This window comes from Bufo gargarizans, chromosome 11, assembly GCF_014858855.1.
Source record: "Bufo gargarizans isolate SCDJY-AF-19 chromosome 11, ASM1485885v1, whole genome shotgun sequence".
Lineage (NCBI taxonomy): Eukaryota > Metazoa > Chordata > Amphibia > Anura > Bufonidae > Bufo > Bufo gargarizans.
Genome location: NC_058090.1, coordinates 52643489 through 52664473, shown reverse-complemented (window position 1 = coordinate 52664473; position 20985 = coordinate 52643489). Strand labels below are relative to the sequence as shown.

At 43.3% G+C, this 20985-nt stretch overlaps 1 protein-coding gene across 1 annotated transcript in view; it reads right to left on the bottom strand.

Annotated features, from left to right (window-relative positions):
• Positions 1 to 1831: 1831 nt before the first annotated feature.
• SUSD6 (sushi domain containing 6) overlaps positions 1832 to 20985 on the bottom strand; it is a 50641-nt gene continuing 31487 nt past the window's right edge. The window contains exons 3-6 of the mRNA XM_044271494.1: positions 16140 to 16337; positions 15919 to 16057; positions 7888 to 8306; positions 1832 to 5589 (exon numbers count right to left, since the gene is read on the bottom strand). Coding sequence (XP_044127429.1) covers positions 5564 to 5589; positions 7888 to 8306; positions 15919 to 16057; positions 16140 to 16337 — 782 coding nt within the window. The 3' untranslated portion in view covers positions 1832 to 5563. The remainder of the gene's footprint in view (positions 5590 to 7887; positions 8307 to 15918; positions 16058 to 16139; positions 16338 to 20985) is intronic.

Below are 20985 nucleotides of genomic sequence, written 5' to 3'. Positions count from 1 at the left end.
TGGTGACGAACTTCTGGTGCGACTTTTCCCGGCCCGCACTGCGCATGTGCGGGCCGGCTCTGCGCGTAATCTCGCGACTCACGAGATGACGCGTAGATGCGTCAACGAGGAATAACCCGGCCGCCCGCAGGACGCATCCCTGCGTTAGGCGGTCGGGAGCTGGTTAAATCTCTGCTGTTTCTATACTTAGGAGTCATGTGGGAGCTCCTACTCAGTAACTCTACATGACTAAGCATAGTTGGCTGTCAAACAATAAGTCGGGCCGCCCACAAATCCTACGCACAGAAACATCACAGGTTTCAGTTTATAAATTACACGTTTTGCTAAATCATTTCCAACAAAACTATACAATCGGTCTGCTCAGCTCCTCCTGCTCTATAACATGGTGCCTGCAGATTGTACTGCATTTGCATGGTGACAGGTTCCTCTTAAACTATCCTTCTTTGTCCCCTCTGATCCAGCATCACTGCTCCTTCCTCTTCCCTGGGCTGCAGCCAGTGAACTACTGTTTTGCCAGAGGTGTACGACGCAAGACCACTAGGGCCAGTGATTGGCAGCAGCAGTGTACAGGACGTCATTGGCTGCAGCTTAGAGAAGCCCACAGAGGTGACTGGGAAAGTGAGTTTAAGTGTTTTTATTATTTTATCAGGCTCCCCCGCAGGGCAACTTGGACAACTTATTTTAACCTGTTCAAAAATAGTCAGTTCCTTAAAACAGGAGCCTTAATGGCAATGTAAACAGATGTACCACATTCCTTTTTGTACAAAAGATTAGCAGATACATCCCGAAAACGTATGTATTACTATTATTCATGCTGGAACTATGGGGGCTTTCCATTATTACCTCTGTCAGTGCAATAGGTGGTCAATTCATTATGTGCTCTACGAGAAATATGCAGACAGCTTCATAGCTCATTTGAACAAGAACTTGCATTTTCCAAGAAAAGGGATGCGGAATCTGGGAAATCAATTACATTTATTAAGAGATGAAAAATTGTCCGCAAGTTCTTTTTTTTAAATTCGGTCTTGTGACAATATTTAGTCGCGTGCCCGGTTTCACGCTTAAAAAGCCATTCTTAGTAAATGTGTCCCAATGACTTTTCTTTAGCTGTTTCAGGGATTCCAAAATATTTAAATCGAATGAGCTGAGAATAGGTTTTGATGCATTCTCATGCAATCCAGCGGTTTTGTTCTGGGCATCTCCATAGGTCCAGGTCATCTACTCCCACAACTCTATGATCTCAGATGTAATCCAGCAGTGGCGGTCGTGCTTCTACACTACAGGAAGAAGCAGCAGCCTATGTGAGCTCCCACGGTTTCAGTCACCATAGAGGTTGATTCTTTCTTTTCTATAGTGCGCAAGCACGACCACTGCTGCTGGATTGCAGGGTGGTCATAACCTCTGGAAACAAGCAGTGTATAATGTGATGGAAAAATGAATCCAGCCTGCAAAGGAGGCAATATGGACAATCAGAATACATTAGTGAGTGCCTTGTATTAACTTTCTCTGAATGATAAATGCCTTTTGCTGAAGTGAGACAACCCCTTTAAAGAAAACAAAATTCCAACCAATGCAATTATGTACGTTCCTTAAGTATTTTTAAAGGGTCACTAAGTTTTCTGAAAACTGAGGGGAGAGAGCGTTATACGAGAGTGCCTCTCTTTCCTCATTCTACCTCTCAGCAGTGGTCTCACTTAGACCCTCGCCAATCAAAACCTTTGAAGTGTCTGTGACAGATCAAGTTTCCCAAAAACTTAGTCACCCTTCAAGAAATCATATTGTGTCTTCCAGTTAAAAAAAAACAAAAACAAAAAAAAAACACCGTACAAAGTTTAATTTTAAAAGAAACTTTTTTTTTTTATTATTTAGAAATGCAGTTATATACATAGAACAATTAAAATTAAATTACTTTGTACAAATATTAAAATATTATCTTTAGCCCCACAGCAATGTCCAGGGTGACAGTCAGAGCAGAGGGAATAAAGCTGTGATTTATTTATAATGTATCATTCTGGCACCAGAGGGGTTAACAAGCCCTGTACACTTACATGCATGCCCCATACTATGATGCTGCACGTAACGCCTGGCAGACGACCATTCTAGTGGTTATCTAGCATCATTTCAAGTGACGACCAGGGCTGTATCCTTATTTCTAAACTCTAGGTACTGGGTAGAAATACAGATCATCTGATATGAGGGGGTAAGGTTCACCACCCCAAAAGAGAGCGAAATGAGAACATGATGAGCCCTCAATTTAAAGCAAAGCCTTGGTTACAGTCGCAGGAGTCTGATAAGTTATTTACAAGCCGCTGTGCAGGCCACAGAACCTTATACATGTTATGCTTCGAAATATATTGCACATCTGATTGTGGGGAAAGACGTCAAAAGATAGAGTGAATGTGGCACAAAAAAAAATAAAAAATCTACTTGTCATCTACACGCAGTACAGGCAACCAGTTCTAAACCCATCGGATCATTAGACTGACTTCATCAAGGTGTAAGGTGCAATGGGGGAGATTTATCAATGTGCCGTAGGGGCCACAGATGTACCCTTAACTGCTATGAATGAGATTTTATTTTAGACCTTTCCCCTGGCCCCTCATGGGCCTAATAATGGCCCCCAGGGCTGCCGGTCTTAGTACACCTGACAGAACTATTGCAGTGTATTATGCAAATGGTCTCTAAAATGTCCCCTAGTGGGACTTTAAAGGGGTTCTCTGAGGTTTTCATATTAATAGCTGCGTTCAAGATAGGTCATCAATATGAGATCTGTACTGAATGAAGTGTTAGAGCAAGGGTCAGCAACCTCTGGCAATCCCGCTGTTGTGAAACTACAACTCCCAGCCTGCTCCATTTACTTATATGGGAGTTAAGAGAACACTCAAGCAAACGTGCATGCTTGAGGTTCTCGACCCTTGCCTTAGAGCATCTGTTCACAAGACCCTAACCGAGTTATCATCAGGCCATGCATATCAACTGATGCCTTACGTGCCATTGATTTGGGTACTGTGGGATGACAGGACAGGCTCAAAGATGGTTGCCAACGTGTAGAGGAGGTCGACTAGGATTCACTTTGTCAATTCTTTTATTTATTTTTTGCAAAAAAGAAGCATGGCACTGCAGCACAAATGTATTGATCCCCCACAGTGTAGTCTCTGAACAGTCAATCTTATATATGACATAATGGTAAAAAAGAGAGGCCCAAAAAGCACACAAACACACCAACATAAGCACACTCACACAAGCACACCCACGAGCACAGGTTTATGGTGTAAGTGTGCATAGGACATTAGTCCTGTCTAATAAATGATACACACACTCTTGCAAGACTCCAATCTCCCACTTTACAAATCTGCCCCCTCTCTACGGTTCCCGTATCTCACCCTATAAATATTCTGGCTGCCTCCGTGGACAGGACTGGGACATTGTGTGCTTAAAGCATTAACCGCCAGGAGAATATTTCCTGCATAATACCGTATTGCACCTCCACAGAGCCCCGATTACTGTTCATCACCTCCTACCTGACCTCATCCCATTTCTAATTTGGCCTTTCCTGTATAACACGTTACCATCTAGACTGGTGTGTTACCGATTTCATGCACCATGGCTATCCACCAAGGATAAATGTACCTATAGAATATCCAAGCCTTAGTCAAGTTATTTAAAAGGGGAAGTAGGCTTTTCAAGCATAAAAAATAAAAAATAAAAAATGTTACTGCTAGTTATACAACAGTACGGGCAGCATTAAGAATACAAGCATGATACTACATAAGCATAAGTGAGCTTATAGGCCCAGGACCTTTATCCAAATCAGCACTGTTTTTAGAATTTAAAGAGTGACTGTACTGTTACAAAATTTCATTTTATAGAGAATGGTTTAATTAGCAAATTTCTAAATCGCTTCCTTTAAAAAAAAAAAAAAAAAACTCTGCTTGCATCCGCCTGAAAAGAAGCTGTAAATTCATGGCCACTAAGGGTCCTATTTACACCTAAGTTGCAGTCCACTGCCTGCTGTCAGGCAAGATCTATCCCTAGTAACAGAGATGGGGGCATGTCAGAGCTAGCTGAGATCCTGGGCCTGATAAGAACTGCTTCTACTCAGCTTCTGAACATCACAGGAGCCTCTTGTGTGTCTGCAAGTGTGATTTTATCCCTACTTATCTGTCTGTGAGCTGTCTGGGAAGTAAGGGAAAGGACTTCAATGAGGTACAGTGCTTGCAGATTAAACAAATGGGAGATGCCCCCTGCTTCTAAGTGACATGCATTTAGCTGTGCAGCTGAAACAGGGAATAATGGCTTAAAAAATGTTAGGGAAATCCAAACATAACTGCTCCTTCACAGTTATGCTTAGGATCTGGCTGTACCACTGAAATGGGTAGTTGGAGCATCCTCTAATAAAAATAATAAAAAGTAGAACCTTTCAGGATACTTCCTCTTTAAAATTGCATTAAAGGGGTTGACTATCTTATTACCTAAGTTTTTTAAAATTCCATATACAGTAAAGCTTGATTAATAATGCAGGCATAAATGACGTTATACTGTACCCTTACTGTGACTGTAAAGGCCAAAGGCTGCCCCAGTATTGGAGGTGAAAACAGCTGTTCCTCCACTTCAGCACATCCAGTCCCTGTGCAAATACAGGGGATCCCGTTATATTCTATGTTGAAGTTAGGGAAGCCAGGGACAGCCCGAGGAAACAGTCAAGCGAGTGCCGCAATCTTGCATTCTATGGGCACAGATGTCAGGTTTCTCAGTTTATACCTGTGATACCAGGGCAGTCAGGGGCCCTCACTGTCACCGCTGGGTACAGTCATGCTTGCATTAATTAAATGTTGCTTGTTATACCTACCCCTTCAAACCTATATGGCAGAAAGGGTCAAACCTATGAGACTTCCCTAATCTACAGAAACAGTGGATCTTGTGGGGAGCATGCACCACAACACACGAGATTGCATGCAAAAAGCCTCAAATTCATCTCAGTCTGACAAGATGAAAGATGTGTTTCTATATGGTATCAAACATAATTAACTGTGAAATGCAGTCCACTTTTTAGGTAAATAGGGCCTTGGAGGTATCCTTGCCCTGTGCTGCTCTGGACTTTTTAATGTTGCTTTCTGCGTTAGTGGATTTGTTTAGCGCCAGCCTGAGACAAAGGTCCTTAATAAGGAATATATATATATTTTTATATTGTACATAAGACTGTTTGCCTTAAGGAAGCCAAGGGCATTTTCTGCGAGTGCTGAAACCATAGGAAGGCCAAGAGGTATTGTTATAATTGGTAGGGATAAGTGCCAGGTGCTGTAAAGATCCAGCCCGCTTCCCAGGGGTGTTCCTATATCTGTATATAGCCTATAATATTACACATACATATGAAATATAATTTTACACCTCTGCAAGCAAGGCTCAGACTATCTGCTCCCAGTGCAGTTGGGGGACAAGATGTCTGCGCTCAGTGAGGTGGGGGAGGCACGATTTGTCAGCTCCAGAGCTCCTGTGAATACAGGAGGTACAGAGCAGGAAGATTGTACGGATCCTGCATGGCTGAGGCAGACGTCGGAGGTATTCAAGCTTCTTTCAGCAGAGGGATATCTGGAGAGGGAGAGAAAAATTATATTTAGCTAGAAAAAAAGACGACATTTTTCCAGACAAGCAGTGGTATATACAAGGCAAGCAAATACCAAAAGGACGTCAACAAGAAAACAGGGGAGGAATCATAACTGCAATGTATATGACACAGTACAATCCTGTCCATTTTTTCCCCAAAAAACCATAAATGTATACTCAAAAAAAAAAAAAGTACGGTAAATCCATCATTGGTGGAATCATTCATGTTATACTGGGAAAAAACGTACAGCATTTTACTGTGCGATGTACATATTGCATTACAATTCTATGATTTGATATAATAGAATAGGTAGTGCCTACAAAAAAATTTAATGTAAGTTAAATCATACAAGATTGCCTGACCTTGTTACTGACCATAGACCACCCTTCCCCGAAGGCCGCACACAACGGGGCAGTTTTACTATTGAAAACGCACCAGAATTCTAGCACACAGGCCGTGCACCAGATTTATTAAATGCCTCATACATTGTTTGGGCCATGCTCCACAAGTGGTTGTTCCTTCACAGGAGAAAGAGGAGTGACCTAAGGAGGGATACCGTGCACCAAAATTGTGCCAGAATTTTGGCACAAAGTATGGTAAGCCACTAATCGGGGATATAAACTAGACAGTCTAAAGGTGCACTAGACTCATCATCCAGCATCAACCACTGTGAAAAATCTGCCACATTTTTAGACTAAGGCTGGGTCCACACCTAAACGTTTTACAGCGCGTTCCTACGCACTGTAAAACGCTCAACAGGGAGAAACCAATGCTTCCCTATCGGCATGGTTCTCACCTGGGCGTTTTACAGCGCGTACGATCGCGCTGTAAAACGCCCGACGCCCCAAGATGTACATGAGCTTCTTTGGGGCGTCTTGTCGCGCGTTCCCGTACGTAGACTTTTGGGAACGCGCAACAATTGGCGTTCGCTTGTCTCTGAATGCGCGTTTGCAAACGCCGGTACAATCGCGCATACAGAGCGCTCCATCGCGAACGCTCAGGTGTGAACCCAGCGTAAATGGTGGGTTAACACGGCCCGAGGAGCAGACAATTATTTGGAAGGAAGCGATCCTTCCAGACAACTAGCTGTTCATTCAATGGAGGTGAAGCTCTGTATTTACATGCAGTGATCACCTCCACAGTATGACAATGAGCAATCTCTCATCCTCATACAGCTGCATTGTTTCTGGGTAGCAGGGTGCTGCCCAGAAATGACAACTTACTTCATCGGCTGCATCTTTAGACAAGCAGATTATCGGAAATGAACGTCGTAGGAACGTTTGCCCCTGCTAATCTGCCCGAAATAGGTTTACACTTAAGCCTGTATTAGGCAGGCAGATCACCAAGCATTTGTCGGGAGGGAGACCACTGCTATTACATGCAGCGATTTTCTCCGTAGCATGGGAAGGAGCAGTCGCTATGCCATCGCTTGTCCCCATGTTGTCCAGTGGTTTGCACTCTGCTTCATTCAAACTGTATGGGAGTGCTGAAGAATAGTAGAGTAGAGTGTTCAGATGTATATCCCCAGCAAAGGATAATAGTTGTCATTTTTTTGGTACAAGCAGTGACCAATAGGAGGTAATAGTCCTGTCTAATAGCAATCTGGCGCCAAAAAGCGCAAATTTTTAAGCATGCTACTAAAAATCAGAATTGCCCGATGAACAAGGGTTTGCCCGTTCATCAGGCAATCGTCGGCAGTATTACACTGCCTTCAAAATTAGTAAATCTGCCCCCCTTTCTTAACACAGCTACCACAAGATAAATGACATGAGTCTGGCTGCTTTGGAGCTTTGCGCATACTATTTTATTATAGAGGTCACTGAAATAGTACGCAGTAAGTTACCACCTACTGGTCACTATTCGGTCCCCAAAAAAGACAACTATTATCCATTGCTGGGGACAGACCTGTACTCTACCATCCTTCAGCACTCCCATACAGTTTGAATGGCGCAGAGTGCACAAATTCAGCTACAGCTCCATACAAACAGGGAATGCAGGACCCCTGTTCTTGTGATCAGACATGTGTCCTATCCTGTAGCTAGATGATAAGCTGCCATTATGGGACACAACCCCTTTAACAATGTTTATGCAAGTGTTATTAAAGGGGTATTCCCATCAACACTGGGCAAATACTCTGCACTGAGTTTATGATGATGGACATTAACCTTAAGGTAGTGCCAAACGATAAGCGTCCAGTCTGAAGTGATTAGGGGTACAGGATGTCCTGTTGTTGGAAACTAGAATTGTTCATTTCTCCAAGCATGTAATGTGAAGCTACTCACCATCTGTGTATTCCTCAGAGGACAGGGACAGGAGGCTCTGCACATCACTGGTTTCAGATTCTGCTCCTTCCTGTCCTAATGTCCTGCTCTCTGCTCCTGCGGCCCACTGGGAAGAGGTCTGGTGGACCATCACAGTCTCTGAGCGCTGTGTGCTGCCTGCTGGGTACTGGGTAGTACTTGTTTGGCCCGTGACATGAATGCTTCCCATAGACTGTCCCCTGGTGTCGGAGAGAGACACCTCCTGCTGTATGTCCTGATCCTCCCCTGGTCCTTCAGATAATACTATCTGTACACGAGAACTGGCAGAAGGGATGCAGTTTCCTGCACTGCCATACACGGCTTCTTCGTAAGAAGGAAGGGCGACTTGCACACCATCCACCATGATGGACACTTGTTCCCCTGGCACACATGCATCACGCCTGTAAGAGACAAGACATTAAGTAAGTAATCTTACACATAAAGCATACGTTTCATCCTGGGAAGCACTACCTGCAACACAGTCTGCATCAACTTTTAATGCATGCTTAAAGGGGTTGCCAGCTGTTTAATATGATACATGTTTGTACTGCCTGGTCCCTCATGGCATGTAGGAAATGACTGATCAGTCAGTTGCAAAAAAGCAAGATGCTTGTCCAATCCCCCAAAATCTTGTCCCATCTTGCTGATTTCCCAGTGGTCCCAGATAGTTGAGCTTACGTAAACTGCCGAGCTGGCAGGTGCTCCATGCTTTCCATTCCTCCCACTGCAGGAGCTACGTAAAAACAGCGTTACTCTGCTTCTGTAACTCCTGAGCCATGGAGGCAGCTTGTTCTGCTACGCTACAGAGTACCAGTCCCCTTGGCAGATTCTGTAAGCGCGGCCACCTGAGGTTGGCACTTTGTCCCAGCTCGCTGTCAAAACAAAAATGTTTAACCCCTTTACTTAAAAAAAAAAAAAAAAAAAAAAAAAGTCGGACAACTCCTTTTTTTAGCGGGAAGATAAACAGCTACCAGAGGAATATGGCAGCAGTTTTCTACCCTCTCCCCATTCATTAAACACGCATGATCGGCTGAGCATGCATATGGAATAGGAGGATTGAGGATGAACATTCAGCTGAACACTTCTCTCATATGTATGGCCAGGTTAACTTTTCAAAAGTTTATTTTAACATTTGTGACACGTGGTAAGGATATAGCACAAAAGGCATTCCTTCTGAAGGACATAGGTCATTTATTAACCCCTTCAAGACAAAGCTAGTCTTTACCTTCAGAACCAGGCCATTTTTAGCAAATCTGACATGTGTCACTTTATGTGGTGATAACTTTAAAACGCTTTTACTTATCCAGGCCATTCTGAGATTGTTTTCTCGTCACATATTGTACTTCATGACAGTGGTAAAATTGAGTAAAAAAAAAAATCATTTTTATTTATAAAAAAAAAAAAACCAAATTTACCCAAAATTTCCAAATTTCTATTTCCCTACTTTTATAATAGACAGTAATGCCTCCAAAAATAGTTTTTACTTTATATTTTCCATATGTCTACTTCATGTTTGGATTATTTTGCAAATGCCATTTTATTTTTTGAGGACGTAAGAAGGCGTAGAAGTTCTTGGGATTAAACTAGATACTCTGCAAAGAGGAAAAGAGGAGGGAGGGCTAGCAGTACCGAATGCATGGCTCTACTACATTTCAGCACAGTTGCAACAGTTGAGGGGATGGGGGAGGACTCCTGGAGACGTTGCCTCAGCCAGATTGGTGGCGCACATTATCGGTCACGACTCACCGGTGGTCTTGTTGGAAAATAACGGAATTGTTGGTAGGCTGCCAGGGCACCCCACACTTTCCATGATATACAAAGTTTGGCAGAAATGTCGGGCGCTGTTATCAGTAAAAGGATTTACACAGTTTTCCCCTATCTGGAGGAATCCACATCTTCCTGAACTATTCCAATTAGATGGCTTTTCACCCTGGGAGCGCAAAGGAGTGAGGTATCTACGTCAACTACAGAATGCTGATGTTTTTAAGTCCTTTGAGCAGTTGAGAACTGAATTTGGTCTCCCAAATACGGCCTTCTATCAATTTTTGCAACTACGGCATGCCTTTCAGAAACAGGCTAGCTCTATATCATTGAAATGTACTACGGTCCCATTGTTTCAGCAACTTCTTACTAACAGTTCCTCGTGCGGTTTAATATCATCTACCTACAGGAACTAATATGTGAAGTCAATTAAACAAGAGGTTTTAGCAGTTAAATCTAAATGGGAAAGCGAGGTTGGGCCGATTTCAGAAGAGCAGTGGAAGATGATCCTAGCACTCACCCCGCAACTGTCAGTTTGTGAGGGGCAGCGCATGTCCCAGTTGTTTTTATTACGCCGGGTGTACAGGACGCCAGAGTTTTTATGTCGGATAGGTGTTCGGGGGGATGCGGATTGTCCTAGATGTGGCTTGAGCCCTGCTACCTTAATGCACATGTTCTGGGATTGATGTTCTGGGGGGTATAGTTGGGCAGGGAGGGTTGATCTTTTGTTCATTACTTACAATGGATGGAAAGGTGGTTTGTACATGGTATACTGTGTAACTAGATTACTTGATCTTAGGTGCATCTCATGATATGCCTGTTGCCATATTACATACTCATGGAAGTGACTCTTTGCCGATCATGTAATACTATGATACTATGATTATCAACTGATGCATGTATAATGTGCAGGCCAAATTTCTTTGTATTTTTGTAATTTTCAAAAAAATGCCAAATAAAAATTATCTGATTTAAAAAAAAAAAAAAAAAAAAAAAAGCAAATCTTGAAATTTTTCAGAAAATTTCCAAAACCCACTTTTTAAAGGACCAGTTCAGGTCTGAAGTCACTTTGTCAGGCTTACATTATTATAATATTTTTTTATTATTAAAGCGATATTCATTTCATAGCGCTGTACATATAAAAAAAAAAGGGGTATACATACATGTGTACTAAGCATAAACAAGACTAGTTACAAACTGGTACAGAAGGAGAGAGGGCCCTGCCCGTGAGGGCTTACAATCTACATGGTATGGGAGAAGGACACAGTAGGTGCAGGTGAAGTTGGTCATGGCGGTAAAGAGGCAGCAGGGTCACTGGTTGTAGGCTTGTCTGAAGAGGTGGGTTTTCAGGGTTCTTTTGAAGGATTCCACTGTAGGTGAGAGTCCGATATGTTGGGGTAGCGAGTTCCAGAATGTGGGGGATGCACGGGAGAAATCTTGGAGTAGATTGTGGGAAGAGGCGATAAGAGGGGATAAGAGAAGGAGGTCTTGTGAGGATCGGAGAGTGCGTGTGGGGATGTATTGGGAAAGTAGCTCAGAGATGTAGGGAGGGGACAGGTTGTGGACGGCCTTGTATGTATTTGTTAGTATTTTGAATTGAATTCGCTGGGCAATGGGGAGCCAGTGAAGGGATTGGCAGAGGAGTAAGGCTACTTTCACACTTGTGTTCAGAGCGGATCCGTCTGAGACGGATCCGCTCATATAATGCAGACGGTGGATCCGTTCAGAACGGATCCGTCTGCATTATATTGTTAAAAAATTGTGTCAAAGTAGCCTCAGACGGATCCGTCCAGACTTTACATTGAAAGTCAATGGGGGACGGATCAGTTTGAAAATTGAGCCATAGTGTGTCATATTCAAACGGATCCGTCCCCATTGACTTACATTGTAAGTCTGGACGGATCCGTTTGCCTCCGTACGGCCAGGCGGACACCCGAACGCTGCAAGCAGCGTTCAGGTGTCCGCCTGCTGAGCGGAGGCTGAACGCTGCCAGACTGATGCATTCTGAGCGGATCCGCGTCCACTCAGAATGCATTAGGGCTGGACGGATGCGTTCGGGGCCGCTTGTGAGAGCCTTCAAACGGAGCTCACAAGCGGGCACCCGAACGCTAGTGTGAAAGTAGCCTAACAGGGTGAGAGGTGTATTAGTCGGGCAGCAGAGTTGAGGATAGATTGGAGGGGTGCGAGAGTGCTAGATGGGAGGCCACAGAGGAGAGTGTTGCAGTAGTCTAGGTGGGAGATGATGAGGGCATGTACAAGCATTTTCGCAGATTCGAAGTTAAAGAAAGCACGGATGCGGGAGATGTTTTTGAGTTGGAGGCGGCAGGTGGTGGAAAGGGCTTGGATGTGCTGTCGGAAGGAGAGGGCAGAATCCAGGGGTAGGGTCATGTGATATATATATTTTTTTTTTTACAGTGTTCACCTGTTGGGTTAAATCATGTGATATTTTTATAGAGCAGGTCGTTATGGACGTGGCAATACCTAATATGTCTACTCTTTTTTTTTTTATTAAAGTTTTATACACTAATATTTTTGAAACAAAAAAAAAAATATAGGAAAAATTATTGAAAAATACATACAATTGTTATAAAGGGCTCACCAAAATATAGCACAGCCTAGCCGCAGTACTAAAGTATTCAATTAATGGTCGGCTTCATCTGTTTCACAAGCACATTTTAATTAAAAATATAAAAACACTCCTAAAATAAACAAACAAATAACCCCCATAAATACCTCATAGTCCTCACTTTAAATGTTGTAACTTATTTGATCTCAGTCCCTCCTAGGGTTCCCGTTGCAGAGCTCACGCAATACACCAGAACCTCTATTTACATGCAGCGATTCTAGTAAGTACCGTACTTAGATTCCTCCAATTTGTAGATTTCCACAATGTATCAGTAGAGTTCATGTGCTACGGATCGCTGCATGTGATTAGAGGTTCCGGTGTATTGCGTGAGCTCCGCAACAGGAACCCTAGGAGGAACGGAGATCAAATAAGTTACAACGTTTAAAGTGAGGACTATAAGGTATTAATGGGGGTTATGTGTTTATGTTGATTTTAGGAGTGTTTTATATAAACACATTAAAATAAAATGTGTTTGTGAAACATATAAAGCCGGCCATTAATTGAAAAAAAAAATGCACAGTTTTTATTTTACTTTTATTTTATCTGAGGGGTTAGGTCATGTGATATTTTTATAGAGCCAGTCTATACGGATGCGGCACTATGTAATACGTCTTCTTTTTTTCCCTATTTTTAAACAAAACCTTTTTTTCCCACTTTAACTTTTTATATTTGTCCTACTGTGGGACTTCATCTTTTCAGGGTTTGATACCGGTTTCAATTCAGTATTGTACTAAATTGAACTGTCAGCATCTTACACATTGAGATGCTGACAGTTGCCTAGGAGACCCAGTGCTGAGGCTGGATCTCCTGGACTTCCGTAGGCTGGCAGCTCCGATGCCTGTGTAAGGCATCGGGGCTGCCATGGCAACCATCGAACCCCTGCCAGCGCACGGGGGGGGGGCACGGAGTCAGAGGGAGCCCCCTCCCTCTGTATACCCCACATGTGCTGCGGTCAGTGCTGACTGCCGCAAGTGAAAGGGTTAATCCTCCGGCATCACTGCACACACAGATGCCGGCGGATGCAGCAGGGGCCCAGCTCCTGCACCCGCCCGTTCCCATCACGTACATGCACGTGAGGATGTGGTAAAGGAGCCACATTCGCTCACATACATGATAATGCGGGAAGGGATTAATCTGAAATACGCCTAAATGTATTTAGGCGTATTTCAGGGGCCGCTATCTGCAACCTTTCCCCGCTCATGCCAGGTCTAAAATTGTGGGTGTGGCAGTGAAGGGGACAGGCCGTAGGCCCTTCTCATTTACCATTTTCTACGCCTGTTTTAAGCTACTTTCACAGAATGTTTGTGAGATCCGTTCAGGGCTCTCACAAACGGTTCAAAACGGATCAGTTCAGCCCCAATGCATTCTGAATGGATAAGGATCCGCTCAGAATGCATCAGTTTGGCTCCGTTCCACCTCCATTCCGCTCTGGGGGTGGACACTAAAACGCTGTTTGCAGCGTTTTGGTGTCCGCCTGGCCATGCGGAACCAGACGGATCCGTTTTCACTGACACAACATGGTGCAATTGAAAATGGATCCGTCCCCCATTGACTTTCAATGTAAGTCAGGACGGATCCGTTTTAACTTAGACTTTTTTTTAAAAGAATAATGCAAACTGATCCGTTCTGAATGGATACAAGTGTTTGCATTATAGGTGCGGATCCGTCTGTGCAGATACAAGACGCATACGCAACGAACGCAGGTGTGAAAGTAGCCTTAGATCTAGAAAATGGTCTAAAAGGCTGGCGCCTCTTCATAACTCCGGCGGATCCACCGCCAGCTATGGGGCTTTATTAAGACTAGCATCTAAAACCCTGGGCTTAATAAATGTACCCCATAGTTTTTTAGATTTAGTGCCCTTTTACATGGCCTGATACTCAATGCAATGACTGGGTACAGACCATTTGTTCCAGATTATTGTGTGCTTATTCAGAATCATTTACTTGCAGCAATTATCGTCTTAGCATGGGGAGGTGGGCGATCAGCACTATGATCATTCATCCCTATACAGATTCATCGTTGTCAGCAGCACATCCCTCTTTTTACAGGGCGCTGTGCTGCACCAAAAAAAAAAAGACTATTTCAAGTTCTGCATGAAAGATGCAAGCGCCTAGTACAAACTAGAGTTTGTACAAACATTAGTCATTGATATGAGGATCAGCCCATGTAAAAGGGTTCTAAGCCTCTTGCCACGGGTCTGCAACCTCTGGCACCGCAGCTGTTGTGAAACTACAATTCCCAGCATGCATATTTGCTTGGCCATTCTCACAACTCCCACTGACATAAATGGTTTCACAACAGCTGAAGTGATGAAGGTAATTCACTAGGTTATGAGTTATATTCAGTGGCGATAAGATACAATGGTGATACGGAGTCCGAGGTGACAGTTACCATGCCCATATTAATTTGATTGGCAGGGGAATTTCTGCATCGGGGACTCCACAGGACCGGGCAAAACTTACAACCACTACCTTACCATAAAAAGTTTAAACCACCCATGTTCCAGAAAACCTTACATAAAGGGATTGTCCATGACCAGAAAGAACATGGCTGCTTCCTTAAACAAAAATACAGCATCATACCATTCGGCGTTGAAAGTGGTATTGCAGCTAGGGTTGAGCAATTCAGCTTTGGATCATAGATCGCTTTTGTTAAGAAACTTTGTTCGTAAGGCTGTTAAAATGTAATACATTAAAAATGTATTGGCTGCGTGTAGGAAAACTTCGCCTCAGTGGAAGTTGCGCGAGACTTCGGTATTCCTATTTGCATATTTAAAAACATTTTAATAGGAATGCAAAGTCGGCTTTGGTACTAGGTGGTACCTCGGTATCACAGCCGATTTCGGATTACTATTTTAAAATGCTTTTAAATACGCAGACAGGAATACCAAGGTAATTTACCGAAATCTTGCACAACTTCAGCCGAAACGAAGTTTTCCTACACGGAACAAATACATTTTAATGCTGTACGGAAACAGCACGACAAACAAAGTTTTAATGAATCAACTTTGGATCTATGATCTGAAGCTCGATTCGTTCAACCCTAATTGCAGCAGAGCTTATTCACCTCAATAGAACCAAGCGGAACTGTTTTTGGATGAAGACAGCCATATTTTTCTAACCTTGGTCAATTACTGTAAAGGGAACCAGTCACAAGGTGTCTGAGCTGTATGCAGCATGTTATAGAGTTTTATGTATTAAAAGATCACACTGCACTTTCATAGTGACAGGTTCCCTTTAAAATGTAGAAATAAGCTAAAATAATTTCATAATAGTCCGATTAGGGAAGTTGTGTGTGTGACCATCAGTGAGTGACAGCCTTCCCTCTGTGACTGTGTATACAGATAGCTGTCAATCACGGATAGGACCTCCTCGCGTTGTCAATGTGAGAGGTTCCCTTTAAGTCTCTATTCAGGCGACGCTCCTCTTATTGGGGAGTAAATGAAGCTTTTACCAGTCAATTATTAGTTGTTAATCTTCCAATTGCAGCAAGTACTGACATTGGTTTTTCTGGTTTTACAGAAACTATTAGTCATCCGGGGCTACATTTATTAGATTTCACTGACTGTAGATAATCAACTTGCCAAAGCGAATCACACTACATGTGTACATACACGATCACCTACCTGCTATGCTGAAAGGACTTGATTTTGGGCTGTAGAAGAACAAACAATACAATAAGGAGCAATATCAAGGCCACTGAGCTTGCTGTCGAGGCAACGATTGATAGCGTTGGGACACCGAAGCTGGTATTTCTATTGGTTTCTGAAAAACAAAGTGAAGAATTAGCAATACTACTCAAAACATTGCACTGAACAGGAACGCTCGGGCGGACAAGACGACTTACCTTGGCTAAGTCTGCAGCTTACTCCCATAGGTGGGTTCCAGGCTCCATTCTTGCAGGTTAGGAATTTGTAGTCGCCTTTCAACATGTATCCTTCTGCACAGAAGTACTCGATAACACTGCCCGAGGTGAAGGGCTTTTCACAGTGTGGAGGGTGACATATGAATCCCCCATTTTCAGGCTCCGGAGGCGGAGGGCATACTGTATGTAAAAACACATAAGAAGACATAAGAGCTGGCACTTCAGAATATCCACTGCGCTAGATAATCAGCAATATGGGTAATATAATGTAAAGTGGATAAGCACATGGCCACATATCACATGAAGGTATCGACTAAGCGCTCTTTTACTCGATAATCCAGAATGAAAAAGCTCCTGATCATTACCTGATGTGTAAAGCTGGTGCCGATCATCTGATATATGGAATGACCTGAAAAATTACCAATATGCACACTGAATGGGGAACGAACGATCATAGTGATGAGCTTTTTTCCCCTATTCAGTGTGCATCAGGCCAGGTAAAAACGAGCGCCAATTGACACAAAGCTGAAATTGCCCCCCATGTTTCAAAAAAAAAATCTCAACCGTCCCGACCTACAATGGCTAAACAGGCCCAGTGCAGCTCTAACCGCAGACATTCATTGTATAAAATATATGTATGACAATATTTAAAAAAAATTATAAAAAATGACCTGCCACCACTCCTGACATGTCTGTTTTAGTAACTACTTGCATTGCAATAATAATTTTGGAGCATCTTTTCATATAATTATGTTGTTCCATTCCTCTATTATCCCTACTAACGTTAAAAGGGTATTAACGTTGTCAGACGCTATCCTCCATCCAAATTATAGGGGATAACTTAGACTAGTGGGGGCTTACAGATCTTGAGAACAGGAACCTTGTACCCCTTGGGACCACACAAAATGAACGGATCATCAGGCTGGACTTGCACTCTATGCACGTTCTGGAAATAATAATTATATACAGGTTTACAAAGAACATAGACATACAAGTAATCTATAAAATGTACTATGTAAAAAAAGACCCTAAAAAATAAGTACAAACCCACTCAGTGTACATAAATACACCCAATACCGAAAATGAACCGAGACTCGACGGGTATATCATCAAAAAATACATTCTTTATTAAATACAAGTTACAGATATAAAATGAGAACATGATACATCAGATAAAAAATGGACTGCACCTGAGGAGGTATATCCGCACGTAAATCCGTGACCACAGCTGATATGTAAACATATAACACCCAAAGGGTATAAAGTGCAAGTGAGAAAAACAAGATAAATCTCCACATCAACAAACAGACCGTTTTTTTCACTTGCACTTTATACCCTTTGGGTGTTATATGTTTACATATCAGCTGTGGTCACGGATTTACGTGCGGATTAACCCCTTTTCACAGCCTACGGGATAACTTCAAACATCCGGGACACCCCTTTAACGAATGCTTTTCCAGCAGTCTGCAATAAAATGTCTCGTGTTGGTACATACAATCGCTGTAACAGTTTTTGGTGCAAAAAAAAAAAAAATAAGTTGCAAGATCCCTTTTTGTTCATTTTTTAAAAGCCCAAATGACAATATTGTGTCACACAGGCGTTTTTACAGCATCCTCACCACTTTGGAGTATGTGTTGGGCCTGGATAATCACCCCCCGACTAACGTTTACACCTAAAACCTGGTGTAAAAGAGGAGTTTATAACTACTCCAATTGGGGGTGGCATAGTTTTCACTCTGGGCGCATGGACTGTCGAACTTGCACGTTATTTATTACTAGGCCTGTGTAATTAGGCGCTTCCTCCGGCAGCACAGGGTCTCATCAAAGACCGGAATAAAAATATCAGCAATTTTACTAAGGAAACCATATTTTTTTAATCTCTAAGTAGCATGTGCAGATGAGAAGTGCACTACAAAAGGGAAGCCGTGAGCAAGCCGAGACAGGCCGATTGCAACAGATCTGTAATGTCTGCTAGAGCAGATGGTCTGTTCCCTCAGGACCCCAAGCTTAGTGTGAACTGTCCACGTGGCCTGAACAGCTGAGAACACACAGCCATCTCTACCATGGGCCGCGCAGACACTCGGCTTCTGAGGAGGACATTTATGTGGTTCCAGCAGCTGAGGCAGAACATCAATAACGGCAGGAAACCACACTCATGAAAACATACCATCGAGGGGGCAGGGAGCGAGAGGGTAACAAGCCAAAAGAAGTCAGAACCGCGAGGAAGGGGAAAGAAGGAGCAAGAACAGACACACCAGAAACACATGAGTAATGCGGGTCAGAAAACATGCTCCCACTGCCATAAAGAACCAAACAAAAGCGTGGTTGTGTATGGTCCAGATGTATCCAAAGTGACCATACTGCTGGTATGGGGTACCTGACCCCCAGAAGGGGGTACCCCATAACCTAAAACCCAAACCACCTTGCGATTTAAATTTGTTCAGTAGAACCACAGAGGGTAATACCAATCCTAACATTTGGCCATCTGAAACTAGCCTCAGAGGAGGAAACTATCATGTCTGACCTGGTTTTGAGACGAGCAGTTTTATAATATACTGCTTACTTAACTAGGCCATTTATTTTTATTAAAGGGGATTTCTGGAAATTTGATATTCAGGGCCTATTCTCAGGATAGGTCACCAATATCAGATCAATGGGGGGGGGAAAGGGGGTCCTGACTCCCAACGCCCCGTCCAATCAGATGATTGAAGAGGCTGCAGCTTTCCACGAATGATTAGGCCTCTTCCTAGAACAGTGATGTCACGTTTATCGATGTCACATGTCCTAGGCGCAGCCCGTCCCACCCAAGTGAGCAGCAATAGAGCACAGCCACTATACAATGGATGACGCTGTGCTTGGTGAGCTGTGAAGCAGCACTACCGGCTACTCCAAAAAGATGGCCTGTGGGGGTCTGTGAGTCGGATCCATGCCGATCTGATATTAATGAGTAGTGTTGAGCGAATCGAGCGGCGGATCATAGATCCAAAGTAGATTCGTTCTAACACTTTGTTTTAAAGAGGATCTATCACCTCTCCTGACATGCCTGTTTTAATAGCTTCATGCATTCCCCATGTAATAACAATTCTGCAGCCTCCATTAGGCTAGGTCTACACAACGACATTAGTCGCACCAATTTTTATAATAGCAGTCTATGGTGTTGCACTGCAACACCCGACATGCTGCGACTGTGACGCCACAGTCGCAGAAAAATCCATCTCAAATGGATTTTCTGCGACTGTTGCGTCGCAGTCGCAGCATATCGCATGTTGCAGTGCGACACCATAGACTGCCATTAAAAAAATTGTTGCGCGACATTGGTGCAACAAAATGTTGCACAACAAATGTCGTCGTGTAGACCTAGCCTTAGTATGGCTCTATGTTGTGTCATTCCTACATTATTTCTATTAGAAGTTATGAATGAATTGCTAGCAGTCTGCCGTAAGGGTACAGAGGGGTGGTAACCAGTTGGGCGGGGGGAGGTGGGGGTGGGGGGGGTGTACCTGCACAGACTCTGGCTATCTACCCAGAACAGTGATCAGAAACTAGCGTTCATTCCTGAAAGGTGGAATCTGATTGGGTGCTATGGGTAACTGAGACAGTTTTACACTAGTTTGAGAAATCTCCTCCATTCACTTCAAAGCTAGATAATGAAAAAATGGCAAAAACAGGCACAAAAAAAAAACTAAACCTACACGATTACACACCTGAAAATGGTCACACAAACACTTGAAATCTGTTTCATGGAAACAGATATTTTCAGAACAGCTTGAACTAGAACACCAGTTATAAAAAAAAATTACACAACTTCCCTAATCAGATTATTATGAAATTATTTTTAGCTTATTTCTGCATATTAAAGGGAATCTTTCACTATGAAAATGCAGTGTAACCTGCAAGCACCATATTATAGAGCAGGGGGAGCTGAGCAGATTGATATAGGGTTTTATGGGAAAAGATTCTGTAAAACCTGTAATTTATACATTTATATTCCTGCTCATTCTGGGCTTTGAGGTCCAGGAGACGGTCCCATCAGTGACTGACAGCCTTCCCTCTATGACTGTGTATACACAGATAGCTGTCAGTCACTGATAGGACCGACTCCTTGAATATTAAGCCCAGAAGGAGCAGGGAATAAAAAAATAAAAATAAAAATGTATAAAATACAAGTTTTACTGAATATTTTCCCATAAAACTATACATTAATCTGCTCAGCTCCTCCTGCTCTACAACATTCTGTCTGCAGCTCAAACACCATGTTCAATGTGACAGGTTCCCTTTAAAGGGGTTCCCCACACTCTTACATTACTTACAGCCACCTGTGACATTGATTTATGCAGTTTTTTGAAAGGTTGTTTGACCATTTAAGTGGCTTAAGTCCCCTTTTAGGCTACTTTCACACTAGCGTTCGGGCGGATCCGTTCTGAACGGATCCGCTCATAATAATGCAGACGGAGGCTCCGTTCAGAACGGATCCGTCTGCATTAAAATGGCAAAAAAAAAGCTAAGTGTGAAAATAGCCTCGGACGGATCCGTCCAGACTTTCAATGTAAAGTCAATGGGGGACGGATCCGCTTGAAGATTGAGCCACATTGTGGCATCTTCAAACGGATCCGTCCCCATTGACTTACATTGTAAGTCTGGACGGATCCGCACGCCTCCGCACGGCCAGGCGGGCACCCGAACACTGCAAGCAGCGTTCAGCTGTCCGCCTGTCCGTGCGGAGGCGAGCGGAGCGGAGGCTGAACGCCGCCAGACTGATGCAGTCTGAGCGGATCCGCTCCATTCAGACTGCATCAGGGCTGGACGGCTGCGTTCGGGTCCGCTCGTGA